The sequence below is a fragment of the Neovison vison genome, chromosome 11 (assembly GCF_020171115.1).
Source record: "Neovison vison isolate M4711 chromosome 11, ASM_NN_V1, whole genome shotgun sequence".
NCBI lineage: Eukaryota > Metazoa > Chordata > Mammalia > Carnivora > Mustelidae > Neogale > Neogale vison.
The window spans coordinates 82046686-82060463 of NC_058101.1; the positions used below are offsets into that span (position 1 = coordinate 82046686).

Consider the following 13778-nt stretch of genomic DNA (forward strand, 5'->3'; position numbering starts at 1 on the left):
AACCATTGAGGAAAAGCTCTTAGTTTTTCCCCATTGAGGATTGTAATAGCTTTGGGTTTTTCATAGATGGCCTTTATTATGTAGAGCTATTTTCTCTCTAAACCTATTTTGTTGAGAGTTTTTATCATGAATGGATATTGTCCATTGTCAAATGTTTTTTTCTGAATCTATTGAAAGGATCATGTGGCTCTTATCCTTTATCTTGTTGATGTGATATATAACATTGATTGATATTGCAAATATAGAACAATTCTTGCCACACAGGAGTAAATCCCACTTGATCATGATGAGTGATTTTTTAAAATGTATTGTCAGATTCAGTTTGCTAGTATTTTACTGAGAATTCTTGCATCCATGTTCATCAGGGATATTGGCCTATAGTTCTTTCTTTCAGTGGAGTCTTTTTCTGGGTTTGGTAGCAGGATAATGCTGGCCTCACAGAATGAGTTTGGAAGGTTTCCTTCCTTTTCTATTTCTTGGAACAATTTCAGAAGTATTAATTCTTCTTTAAATGTTTGGTAGAATTACCCTGTGAAGCTATCTGGTCCCGGGCTTTTATTTGTTGGAGTTTTTGATTACTAATTGAATTACCTTTCTGGTTATCAATCTGCTCAAGTTTTCTATTTCTTCCTGTTTCAGTTTTTGGTAGTTTGTATGTTTCTAGGAATTAATCCATTGTCCAATTTGTTGGCATAAACCTTTTTATAATATTCTTTTATAATTGTTTGGATTTCTGTGGTGTTGGTAGTTAACTCTCCTCTCTCGTTTGTGATTTCATTTATTTGGGTTCTCTTTTCTTTTGGTAAGTCTGGCTAGAAGTTCATCAATTTATTCATTTTTTTCAAAGAACCAGCTCCTGGGTTTGCTGATCTGTTTTATAGTTTTTTCAGTTTCTATGTCACGTATTTCTGCTTTAATCTTAATTACTTCCTTCTGCTGACTTTAGGCTTCATTTGTTCTTTTTCTACCTCCTTTAGATACAAGGATACAAGATTACGTTGTTTATTTGAGATTTTTCTTGTTTCTTGAGGTAGGCCTGTAGTGCTACATACTTCCCTCTTAGGACTGCGTTTAGTTCATCCCAAAGTTTTGGACCATTGCATTTCCATTTTCATTTGTTTCCATGTATTTTTTTTTTAATTTTTCCTGTGATTTTCTGGTTGGTACATTCATTGTTTACTAGCATGTTGTTTAATTTCCATGTATGTGGTCCTTCCAGATTTTTTCTTGTGTTTGCTTTCTCATTTCATAGTGTTGTGGTCAGAAAAGGTACATGGTATTATTTCAGTTCTTCAAATAATTTTCAAATTATTTCAGTCAAGTATTTGTTAAGGCCTGTTTTGTGATTAATATGTAATCTATTGGGGAGAGATTATTCCATGTGCACTTGAGAAGAGGGTGTATTCTGCTCTTTTAGGATGGAATGTTCTGAATATTTGTTAACTCCATCTGATCCATTGTGTCATTCAAAGCCATTATTTATTTTCTGTTTAGATGATCTATCCATTAATGTAAGTGGGGTATTAAAGTCCACTACTATTATTGTGTTACTATAATTAGCTCCCTTATGTTTGTTTTAAAGGCTAGTTTATTCGATATAAATATTGCTATTCTAGCTTTCTTTTGACATCCATTTGCATGATAATTGGTTTTCTGCCCCCTCATTTTCAAACTGCAGGTATCTTTACGTCTAAAATGAGTCTCTTGTGGGCAACATGTAGATGGGTATTGTTGTTTTTTTATCCATTTGCCACCCTCTATCTTTTGATTGGAGCATTTAGTCCATTTATATTCTAAGTGATTATTGAAAGATATGTATTTATTGTGATTTTATATCACTTGTTTTGTCACCATTCTGGTGATTTCCTCTGATGCTTTCTTGGCTTTGTCACTTTTGGTCTCTCCTTTGCAGTCCAAAGAGTCCCCTTTGATAATTTTTGCTGGGCTGGTTTATTGGTCATGAATTCCTTTAGTTTTTATTTGACTGGTAAAATCTATCTCTCCTTCTATTCTGAATGGTTACCTTGCTAAATAGAGTATTCTTGGTTGCAGATATTGCCCATTCAGCCCTTTGACTATAGATCATGCCAATCCCTTATGGTTTGCCAAGTTTCTTTTGAGAGATCTCCAGCCAGCCTTATAGCATTTCTCTTATAAGCAAAAGACTTCTTCTGTCTTTTGCTTTTAAGATTTTTTTTCCTCTAGGACAGTATTTTGCAAATTTAATTGCAGTATGTCTTGGTGTTGGCCCGCTTTTGTTGATTTTGATGAGAGTTCTCTGTGTCTCCTGTATCTAGATATCTGTTTCCTTCCCTCAATTAGGGCAGTTTTTTGCTTTTATTTCTTAAAATAAATTTTCTGCCACCTTTTCCCTCTCTTCTTCTCAGACTCCTATAATATGAATGTTATTACGTTTGATGGAGTGGCTGAGTTCTCTAAATCTGTTCTCATGTTGTAGGATTCTTCCTCTCTTTTATTCAGCTTCATTATTTTCCATTCTGTTGTCTTCCAGATCACTAGTTCACTTCTCTGTGTCTTCCAACCTGATGTTTATTGCATCACTCCTTTTTCCAATCTCAGTTATTATATTCTTCATCTCTGGTGGATTCTTTTTTAACTCTTCAGTTCCTGTGGTAGGTGTCACTGATGTCCTCTCTTTTTCTCAAGCCTACTAAGTATCCTTATTATTGTTGCTTTAAATTCTTCATCAAACATGTTACCTATATCTGTTATCCTTAGATATCTGGCCATAGTATACTTTTCTTTCATTTGGGATAAATTCCTCCATTTTATCATTTTGCCTAATCCCTGCCTTCTTCTCTGTGTTAGAAAAGCCAGCTATGTCTCCTGCTTCTGAAAGTACTGGCCTTATGAAGAAGAAATCTGGCACTTCGGGGAGTGGCTCCAGTGTGTACTGAGTATGCTCTGCTTTTGTGTTTTGGTTGCTCTGTCCTTTAGGCCAGTTATCTGCAGAGGCTCTCCTAGCCTCCTGTGGGCAATATTCGGTTCGTGACTGAATGTAGTGTTTAAATGAGGTGTGCTCTGGTCTGCCTATGAAATGGACCTGACATCACCTCCACCAGAACTGAGGCCCTGTAAAACCCTCTGATTTGGAGATGTGGTGCGGGAAGGGGACTGTGCTGGTCTACTGGAGTAGGGGCCCACCACACTGAAACAGAGGCAAGCTTGACTAAGAAGGGCAGTCCCACCAGAGCTCAAGGGATTGGGGTTTGGTATGAGCAATTAAGGCAGGCAATATTCATGCTGTGCTGCTTCCCCCAGGTGGCTCTGTATTTATATTGAGGAGTGGGGGAGGGAAATGGCACCAGCCAGTTCAGAAAGGTGTCTCAGTGAATGCTGCCTATAAGAGATGCACTATGAGAAGAGCAAATAATCTCCCCAATGTGTGCCTCATACATTCTGCAGATCACTGTTCCCATGCTGCCTGCTCCCAGTTCTTTGCCTGCCTTCTCTCTAAGAGCAGCACAGTGCCCTCTAGGCTCTATCCCAGTCAAGCCCACCAAAACTTAAAATTCCAGTGCTTCAAGCCCAGCTGGTTCCAAGAACATGCAAAATTCAGCCCTTATCATTTTCTAAGCCAAAGGCTTTGAGGAAATATTCTCCTTGTATATTCCTCTGTGAATTCCCCCTTCTCTTGTCCTTCTCCTTGACCACAGCCCCTTCCCCTCTGTAGCACCCCTAAACCTCATCTCTGCACTTCTTACCTTTTTTGATGTGGTCTCTTCTCTCCCTTTAGTTGTGGAGTTTCTTCTGTCAATCTTCAGGTCAATTTCTGGGATATTTAGGATGATTTGATAGTTAGCTAGTTGTGTTTGTGGGACAGGATAAGCCTAGGGTCCTCTTACTTCGCAGCTATGTTCCTCTCTGCTAATCAAATCCCAGAAATTTTAAATTGACAAGGAAGTGTACCTGAAAATGAAATATTATGCATTTAAAAAATATTCCTTTGGAGCAAAAAGTAAATATAAGTGTAGTTTTAACATTAAAATTGTTAGCATTTAGTTATTCTTATTTCTTTTTTAGCAAATGTGATTTTCCAAAAAGGAAACTATTTTTGACTTTTATAAAATTATATCCATAAGCAGACATATATCTAAGATATTTGCATATAAAATAGTATAAACACATAGTTATTAAACATCCTTCAGAAAATAAAATTAGTATTATTTTTGTTGATTCCTTCAAAGGTTTTACAAGTTTGAATATTTGAAGGACTGACAAGTTTCTGCAGAGCATACTCACATAAGGCTTTTTTTTTTTTTTTTGAATTTCATGCAGTTAAAAAAAAAGCATAAACAAGCATACAGGGTATAGGTGACATTCAGCCACAAGCATCCCTAGGGTCTTTAAACAAAGACATGCTTTGTCTCCAGATTCAGTTACCAAGATGTGTCTTTTTTTTCCCTCTACTCACATAGTCCATCCCTGTTGTCTACCTAGTACTAGGAAAAACCATCAGGAAACCAATTCTGTTTGGGGGTTACCAGGTGAGATTCATACTTTTTAAGCAGCACATCATAAATACTATTTTCCATTTTTTGGCCAAGAGTTTAAGGCTAAAAATTCAAGCATCCCAAAGCTTTCTCGGCTGTAATCTAGCTCTATCATGCAATTTGCCTTAAAAAAGGCAAAATTATGATAATAGTTTGCATTTGTATAAACTACAATAAAGTTTATAAAAGTGCTTTAATATGCATTAATTTATTTGAACTTTATGTTAATTTTGTGAGCTATGCAGGAAAATTGTTCTTAATCTGTATTTTAAAGCTACAATTCTGAGACTCAGAAAGGTTAAGTGATTGGCCCAATTTACATGGCTTTTGTGGTGGTGGAGTAAGGTCCAGAGGACAGACCTTACATTTTTGTTTTAAGATTTTATTCATTTATTTGACAGAGATCACAAGTAGGCAGAGAGAGAGGGGGAAGCAGGCTCCCTGCTGAGCAGAGAGCGCAATATGGGGCTCAATCCTAGGACCCTGAGATCATGACCTGTGCCAAAGGCAGAGGCTTAACCCACTGAGCCCCCAGGTACCCCAGACCTTACAATTTTTATTCTAGAATATTTTTTAGTATTTCATGCCAGAAGTAAAAGTATTTAGTTCATCATTTCTATCTTGTGAAACAAGGTATATAATATATGATATATTATTTATATATATTATATATGTTTATATATATTATATATTTTATGATATATTATTTTTATATATTTTATATATTATCTATAATTTTATAATTTATATATAATTTGTATATTATATACAAAATTTATATATATATAAATTTATATATAAAATTTTAATGATTTCTATATTATGTGTAATATATAATTTGTATATAATATAGTTTTATATGGTTTATATATAGTTTTATAAATCTTTCTATATCATGTATACACATAAATATACATAAATATCAAATTGGGTATGCAGGATCTAAAGTAAAATATCAAGATATAAATTGTACCTGTTACTGTTTATCTCCTTTCCTTTTATGCTTTTTCATTGATTTGTGACATATTTACATGTCTGTCATATATATGCCAGGTACTGTGCTATCTCCTGAGAATTTAAAATTATTAAAATGTGATTCTTGCCTTTAATGATCTTATATTGCATATGTTCTTAAATATGGAATATACATTTTTAATAAACTCACAATTCCACAAGGAAGTCAGTGTTAATGTACAAAGTATTATGTATTATGCAGACTGGCATTATAAGGTCTATTGCCTAGGAGAAGTTAGGGAAGACTGGAGATGAGGAGTCTTTTGAGCTATGTCTTGAAAATTTTTGAGGAATATATGAGAAAACAACGAAGAAGTTTAGCCCAGTCAAACGTGTCAAAAAGTAGACAAGGATCTGTTTTAAGAAACAGTGAGTTAGTGCTTTGTTACACCTGAAAAAATAATTAACATGAAGGGAACTGGCAAGAGATGAGACTCCTTGAGGCCAAATGATGGCTAGCCTTACATGCCATGCAGAGGAGTGTTGATTTTGTGCCCAAAGAAGTAGGGAATCCAGAAAGTGTTATTAAACAAGAATTTTTACCAGTAGAAAACCTTAATTTGCAGGTTATATAGAAATTGAATTAAGGAGGAGACCCACAGTGAAGACTTCAGTTTGAAAACCACTGGAATAGTCCTGGGAAGTAATGATGGGACCAATGGTTGGGCCATGAAGTAGAAATGGAATACACAATTAAAGACAATTTAGAATTAGAATCATTAGGAAGATTGGAAATCAGGAGACCAACTATTATAGGGTTTTGGTCTTTCAGATTGTCCAATCCACCTCCCTGTTTTTGGACATAAAATAGCTGAGATACTTTGTGTCAGGTGAATTGTATTAGGCCACATTACTAGTCAGTGACAGAACTAGGTTCCTGACTCTGGAGTTTACCATATTGCACCCTATTCTGATTATGTCTCTAACTGATCTTTATTTTTTTTTCTTAATCATGCTGTGGCCTTACATTTGTTTGTAGTTTATAGTGCACCTTAATATACAGTATGTATTTTGACTTGTTCAGCAACACATGAGATAACTAGAACAAACGTTGTTATCCCTGTCTGAAGACAAGAAAACCAAATCAGTGTGGGTGCTATGCTTTCTTAGAGTTTACTCAATTTTATCATTACTACTTAAATATCTTACTCAAGTTTTTCCTTTTAAAATATACAAAGTGTTATAAATGGTAGGTTCATTTATGGATTCATATAGTAACTGCAATCTTGAAATTCTCTCTAACCTTGAAGGAGATTTTAAATACATTGGTATAAGGTGGGTTTTAGTTTTAGTTTTGTTGTTTGATAAACCATTTTGCAAGTAGAAAAGTCTATTTTATGTCTGATAAGTTCAGATTTTTATAAATTGGATTTGTTCAAAACAAAGCATTTTCCTAAAGTGCTTAATTTTATAGTATTGGAGCAATTTTTTGTAGACAGTATATCATAGAGGACTCTGTTTAAATACCAGTTTCATTACTTGTGAATCTTTGGGCAAGTTGGTAAATCTCTGTCAACCTCACTCTCTTGACTTCAGTTTGGTGGAATAGTCTTAATAGTACTTAATTCACAAAGTAAACTGATTGTAGTAAATGAGAGGATTGCAAAGCATTTAGGACAGTTTCTGTTACCTAATAATTATCTGATACATTTTAGCTGCTGTTAGATTTTTATTTCCTATTGTTGTATGCTAATCAGTAATGTAATTTATAGATACTGTTAGCCAAAAGTCAATTAACATATATTGTGAATTTCCTATCAAATATTTTTTAAGTCCAACAGCACTGTAATACCTACATAAAATATAATTAAGAAATAAATATGGAGGGGCTCTTGGGTGGCTAAGTCGGTTAAGCGTTGTAAACATTTGCCTTTGGCTCAGGTCATGATTGCAGGGTTCCTGGATCAAGCCCTGTGTCAGGCTCCCTGCTCGGTGAGAAGTATGCTTCTCCCTCTCCCTCTCTCCCTCTGACTCTCCCCCTGGCTTATGCACACTCGCTCGCTCGCTTGCTCTCTCTGTCAAATAAATAAAATACTTAAAAAGAAAGGAAGAGGGGCGCCTGGGTGGCTCAGTGGGTTAAGCCGCTGCCTTCGGCTCAGGTCATGATCTCAGGGTCCTGGGATCGAGTCCCGCATCAGGCTCTCTGCTCAGCAGGGAGCCTGCTTCCCTCTCTCTCTCTGCCTGCCTCTCTGTCTACTTGTGATCTCTCTCTGTCAAATAAATAAATAAAATCTTTAAAAAAAAAAAAAAGAAAAGGAAGAAAGAAAGAAGGAAGGGAGGAAGAAAGGAATATGGACAGTTCCTACAGTAAAGTAGCTTTGTTCCTAAAAATGTATGCTTTTTACATAATCCAAGTGTTTTGTATACATATTTTTTTGTTTTGTATTCATACTTAATGCTTAACTGGTAGGATATTAAAAATATTTTTTTTCTGTTTCAGAAAGTCTTATTTTAAAATCTTTCTATAGGGAGTCAAGAAGATATTGAAACTTATTTGATACTGGTGGAACATTAAAAAAACTTGTCATTTTTATCCTTCTCAACTATAATTTCTAAAGAAAAGTATTATACTATTTTGAGACAAATGTTTGAATTCATCATGTTAAGTGGTTATGTAATACATACTTCTGATGTTTAAGGAATGATCAAAGCACTGAAGCTTTGGTTCATTTTGATAGAAAAGCCCATCAGTGCTACTTCTTTAACTCTGTAAATTCGGGAAGTTATAACTATATTCTACTTAGCAGTGCCATTTTTGTTAAGTAATTTACTAAGATGATAAAGTGCTTTCTCATGAAATATGAATCATTTGATTATGAAATATAATTTATCCAAATAAAGTATTAATGACTCCCACTTTATACCCATGCCCTTCGCCTATATTTTTCTTCTTTACTCTTCCACATGCATTTTATCAGTAATAAAGGAGTCTTTGAGTATCTATCCCTTAGATCCATTTTTAGGTCCATAAGAGTTATTGCCGATTTTACCAAATTTAGATATCTTTTCTAGCTTTTTAAATTCTTTATGCCCTATGAAAGGGTTTATTAATTTACTTTCTATTGTAGGCAAGGCAAGTTAGATCTGACAGTTGCAGTAGCCAAAGTGAAAGAGTTAACTATCTTGACGGAAGATCTTCAAGGACAAATCCAAAAGAAGGTATTTTCCTATTTCTAAGACAACTGGAAGCCTTTAACTTAGTGTTCTCTGAATTTTATTATTAAACTATTTGGGATTAGGTGTTAAAGAGGGTTGCTGGAAAGCAAATTAAAATCATTTTATTGTTCTCTAAATATAAAACATGAAATTAGGAAGCCAAATTATAATTTTGGAAATAACTTTACTTCCATTCACTTTCTCCTGAATCAGTAAAACATTGTAGTCATTCCTGAACACATCATTACTGAAAGACATTGAGGCTAGATCAAGTTTGATTAATTGGTAATACATAGGTGAAAAGAAGCATTTAATACTACATTTTGTGTTATTTGTAGAAATACTTATTGGCATAAGAAACTCTTGTTTTTTATGTGTAATAAGGACATTTCAGGAAGGTGTCAAGGAAATGTCAGGCATCAGATTTAGGTGGATCTAATTATTAAAAATTATAGCTGTGGTGCTTACTAGCTGTGTAAATATTCTAAGTCTTATTTCCTAATCTGTGAAAGTTGATTATAGATTTCTAATGATGGATTCCTTAACGGCTTATGTAAAATTTCCCATAGATAACAGTTATAAACTTGGATACATTCTTTAAAATCCTGGGACACACCCAAAACAGAAAGACCCTGAAAGATATACAAATGGTAAATTTTTTGCATTTCTGGCCTGAGTGTTCTCGCCAACCCCCATAGCTATGGCTTCAGAAAATAACAGCTTTCTATGGACTTAAATAGCCAAGATCAAAGTTTAAGGTTGGAGAAGCAGCTGAAAATTTAAAGAAGAAATACTGGCAACAAGAGAACAAGAACAACAAAAAACAGAGAGAGAAACCTAAATTCTGAGTATAAACTCTGACCAGATCCACGGCTGACCGCCTGAATATGCATATTAGGGGTAAGGGAGGGGTTCAGTGAACAGGTAGGCAGTAACCTGAAAGAAAACTACTCTTAAAAGATAGAGCTATATGGAATTATATATTTGAGTTTGCTGCTTTTTATAATTGATTGCATTCCTGAAATGTATGCTATTCAAGCAACAGAAAGCTAAAGCCTTAATGTTTGAAGTTCAGAGGACAGAGCCCAAAGCAAGCAGAGCAGCTTGAATCTCCTTGGGGAATCTCCCAAGAGCAACAAAATCATGAAGAGGATGAGCCCTACTCCTGCCCACACTTGACTGATCCTTAAAGTATGTAGGCACAGGAGAATTTCCAAGAAACCTAGCTAAAAAAGCAACTGTGGAAAGAAATAACTGATTACAGATTGCAGCTGCTGCATACTGTAGGGGAAACATTCAAGTTTGAATGGATGCAAGATAAAATTGCCTCCTTGAACAGATAAGCCAATAATCCTGAAGAACAAAACAGAATCCAAAGTAACTGCATTGCATTATCTGTATTATCCAGTTTTCAACCAAAACTTTCTAGACGGAAAAGTGTGACTGATGGGGTTGGGATAGGGGAAGCAGTCAGTAGAAATTCACTCTCAGCAGACCCAGCTCTTGGATATAGCAAACAAAGACTTCAGATAAGTGGTTTTAAATATGTTCAAGGAATTAAAGAAAACGTGTATTAAAGTTAGAGTAAAATAAAGCTTTAGTGATGGAGCAGAGAATGTTAACTGAGAAATAGAAAATAATTTTGAAAAATAGAAATTCTGGAGTTTAAAAGTAAAGCAATAAAAATAAAGATTTAATTACATGGGCTCAAGAACAGATTGGAAAAAGCAGAAGAAATAAACAGTGAACTTTAAGACAGATCAACAGTGACACCTGGGTGGCTCAGTGGGTTAAAGCCTCTGCCTTCAGCTCAGGTCATGATCTCAGGGTCCCGGATCAAGCCCCAAGCCCCATATCGCATCAGGATCTCTGCTCAGCAGAGAGCCTGCTTCCTCCTCTCTCCCTCTCTGCCTGCCTCTCTGCCTACTTGTGATCTCTGTCAAATAAATAAATAAAATCTTTAAAAAAAAAAAAAAAAAGACAGAGCAACAAAAATTTTCCTACCCAAAAAACAGTTTAAAAACTGAAAGAAAAATGCGGGGCATTGGGTGGCTCCATCACTTAAGCAGCTGGCTCTTAATTTCAGCTGAGGTCATGATTCCACGGTCCTGGGATGGAGCCTAGCATACAGCTTCTTGCTCAGCAGAGAGCGTGCTTCTCCCTCTCCCTCTGCCTACCACTCCCCCTTCTTCTGCTCTTTCTCTCTCTCTTTCTCTCTATGTGTCAAATAACTAAATTAAAATCTTCAAAATAAAATAAAAAATGGAAGAAAAATGAACAAGACCTCAGAGATCTGTTGGAAAATACAAAGCAAGCCAACAGAAGTGTAATTGGAATTGCAGAAAAAATGTTTAAAGAAGTAATGGCTGGAAACCTCCAAAATTTGGTGGAAAACAGGTAGGATAAACACAAAGAAAATTATTTCTACACATCATGAATGGAGGAACAGCGATAAGAGTAATGACTGCTTACAAGAAACATGGAAGCGGAAAACATTGGAATAATATATCTGAAATGCTGAAGGGAAAAAATGCTCACTAAGAATTCTATGTCCAGTAAAACTGTACCTCAAAAATGAGAGTAAAATAAAGGCATTTTCAGATAAACGAAACAGAAAATTTGTCACTAGCAGAGCTGTTCTTCAAAGAAGGCCAAAAGAAATTCTTCAGGCTAAAAGGAAAGGGCACCAGATGGTGACTCAGATATAGGAAGAAAGTAAGAGCACAATAATGTACATATGAAATAATTTTTGTGCATTTTTTTCTTTAATTAATACCTTAAAAGATATGACTGCTTTAAAGCAGAATTGAGCAGTGTACATGATGGATTCTTTTCTTTAATTTAATTTCAGTTAACATATTGGGTATGATTAGTTTCAGAGGTAGAGTTCAGTGATCTGTGCCTATGTGATGGATTTATAAAGTATGCAGATATACATAACAATGGTACTCAGGACTAGGATGGTACATGGAGATAAATACATTGCTGCAAGATTCCAGTGTTTTTTCTGAACTAAATATTAACTCTAAATAAATTGGGATGAGTTAAAGATACATATTATAATCTCTAGAGCAGTTACTAAAACTTAAAGAGATATAACTAAAATTCAGTAGAATTAAAACAGTATGTAAAAAAATATTTAACACAACAGAAGGCAAGAAAGGATAAACAGGATTTTTTCTAAAGGTGGTACAAATCAGACCTATTTATTTCAAAGCATTGCTAGGTCAGAGAAGAAATATTCTATGATTATAATGAGATGCTATATATCCACATTTTTAGAAGAGCATATTCTGAAGGCAGATTATCTGCATACAAAACCCTGCTTTGTTTTGTTAGATTTGCACTACAGAAATAGTTTGAAATGTTGGTATAAATTTATATGCAACAACTTTAGATTATTGTTTTTCTAATACAAAAATAATAGTGAGGTTCTCTTCCCCCTTTTCAGTATGTACATGATTTATTTCCAAACTGTTATTGCTTATTTTCCTTTTTAGTTGTTTGAAAATTCAACCTTATTACTTTCCTAGTTATAAAGGTACTGCATGCTATTCGTAAAAATGCAAATAATATAGAAAAATATAAAGAAAAGCACAATGTATATAGAAAAATATGTAATAGAGATAATGCAAGATTACCTCGCAGTCCAATCTCTAGGAAATAATCACTGTTAACAAATTGTTTGTAGCTTAAAGACCTTTTTTCTGTGTATGTATATGCATATATGTTTAAATTTTTTAATGTAAAATGAGTCATACCATAAATCCTATGCTACAGAATTTTTTTAGTGAAACATTTCATGGACAGCTCTCAGACATCTAGGTCTATTTTTAAGGACTTGATTGGATAATGCTGTATTGGTATCCCTTCTTTAAACTTACATTTTAAATTCTGGAAGTATAATAACTTTATAGAGTGAATTCTTTATGTTGTATAATGATGTATTGTATTTTCACATACTCAAGCTTCCAGTTTGTTTATTTTCTAGGAGGAGGATATGTTGTCTGCTCAAGGAAGAGAGGAAGCATCAGATAGGCGTTTACAGCAGTTACAATCTAGTATAAAACAATTAGAAACAAGGTAAATTGTTAAATACATCTAGCTTTCTCTATAAGCTTCAAAAGGTTTTCTAATTTGGAGTTTCAGTTTATGATATTTTCTAGGATATGTATTTTATAACTGCTAAACAAACTATAATCATAGGTTTTAAATATGATTTATTAGACATTATTTATTTCAAAAAATCATGTTCAAAACATTGATATATTTTGAATGTGTATTCAAAGATCATTTCTGTCTACCTTTTCCCCAAAGCAGTCATAGTTAGTCAATCCCCAAATCAAAAATGTTCTTTACATCTTAAAGCAGAAAAACAAAGTTGGGTAAAAATTAAACAGAAAAACTATCTTACTAAGTAGGTACCCAAGAGAAAAAAAATACTCAAATCATTATAGGTATTTTCTCTGGAGTCTTCTGGAGCAGTAATTTTCAGTTATCTTTGAGGGTCTGGATTACTTTTTAAGTATATTCTATGGTTTACTTTAGTAGGTTTCTTAATGTAAATGTGTACTATAAAATCTTCTGTTGTTTTTGTTGCTCCCTAATCTTTGTTAAATGTTCCCTTAAAAGACTTGAAAATTATCATGTGTGATATTTCACAAGGTAGAGTTTACAATTGTTAGCTGAAAAATCTACTCTGTATGATTGGAACCTTTTACACCAAAAATAGTCTGCTGCTCTGAGCACATTAAAAATTGAGATCTCAGTTCTACTCATAGATCCAAAGCTAATTTGTTGTTTGTTGAACAAAAGACAAAAAAAAAGTATGTTTGACCTTTTGTTTCCTCTTCTTCAAAGTATTAATAAAAATAATTTTTCATGGCAGTTGAGAACTAATTGATTTTAACTACTAACTTGAGATTCTGATGAAAAGAGTTTGATTTTTAAGTGATAGGGGTTTTGGGTTTTGCTTTTCATTTTTCTAAACTTTTCAGCAGTTTATTGATTGCTTTGATTGTACTTTTGCTTTCCTGAACGTCTTTACGTTAACCTCAGAGAAAAAGCCTGTGGTTGTAGATTTTCATTTCTTTT

At 34.1% G+C, this 13778-nt stretch overlaps 1 protein-coding gene across 7 annotated transcripts in view; it reads left to right on the forward strand.

The window, feature by feature from the left end:
- SCLT1 (sodium channel and clathrin linker 1) overlaps positions 1-13778 on the forward strand; it is a 193638-nt gene that overhangs the window by 79892 nt on the left and 99968 nt on the right. For 6 of the 7 annotated variants that reach the window (XR_006386785.1, XM_044268234.1, XM_044268233.1 and 3 more), the window contains exons 10-11: positions 8597-8687; positions 12676-12767. The exons of the other annotated variant lie outside the window; for it this stretch is intronic. Coding sequence is in view for 5 of the 6 variants with exons in the window: in XM_044268234.1 (XP_044124169.1) it covers positions 8597-8687; positions 12676-12767 (183 nt within the window). In the remaining variant the exon portion in view is untranslated. The remainder of the gene's footprint in view (positions 1-8596; positions 8688-12675; positions 12768-13778) is intronic. 7 annotated transcript variants of the gene reach the window in all.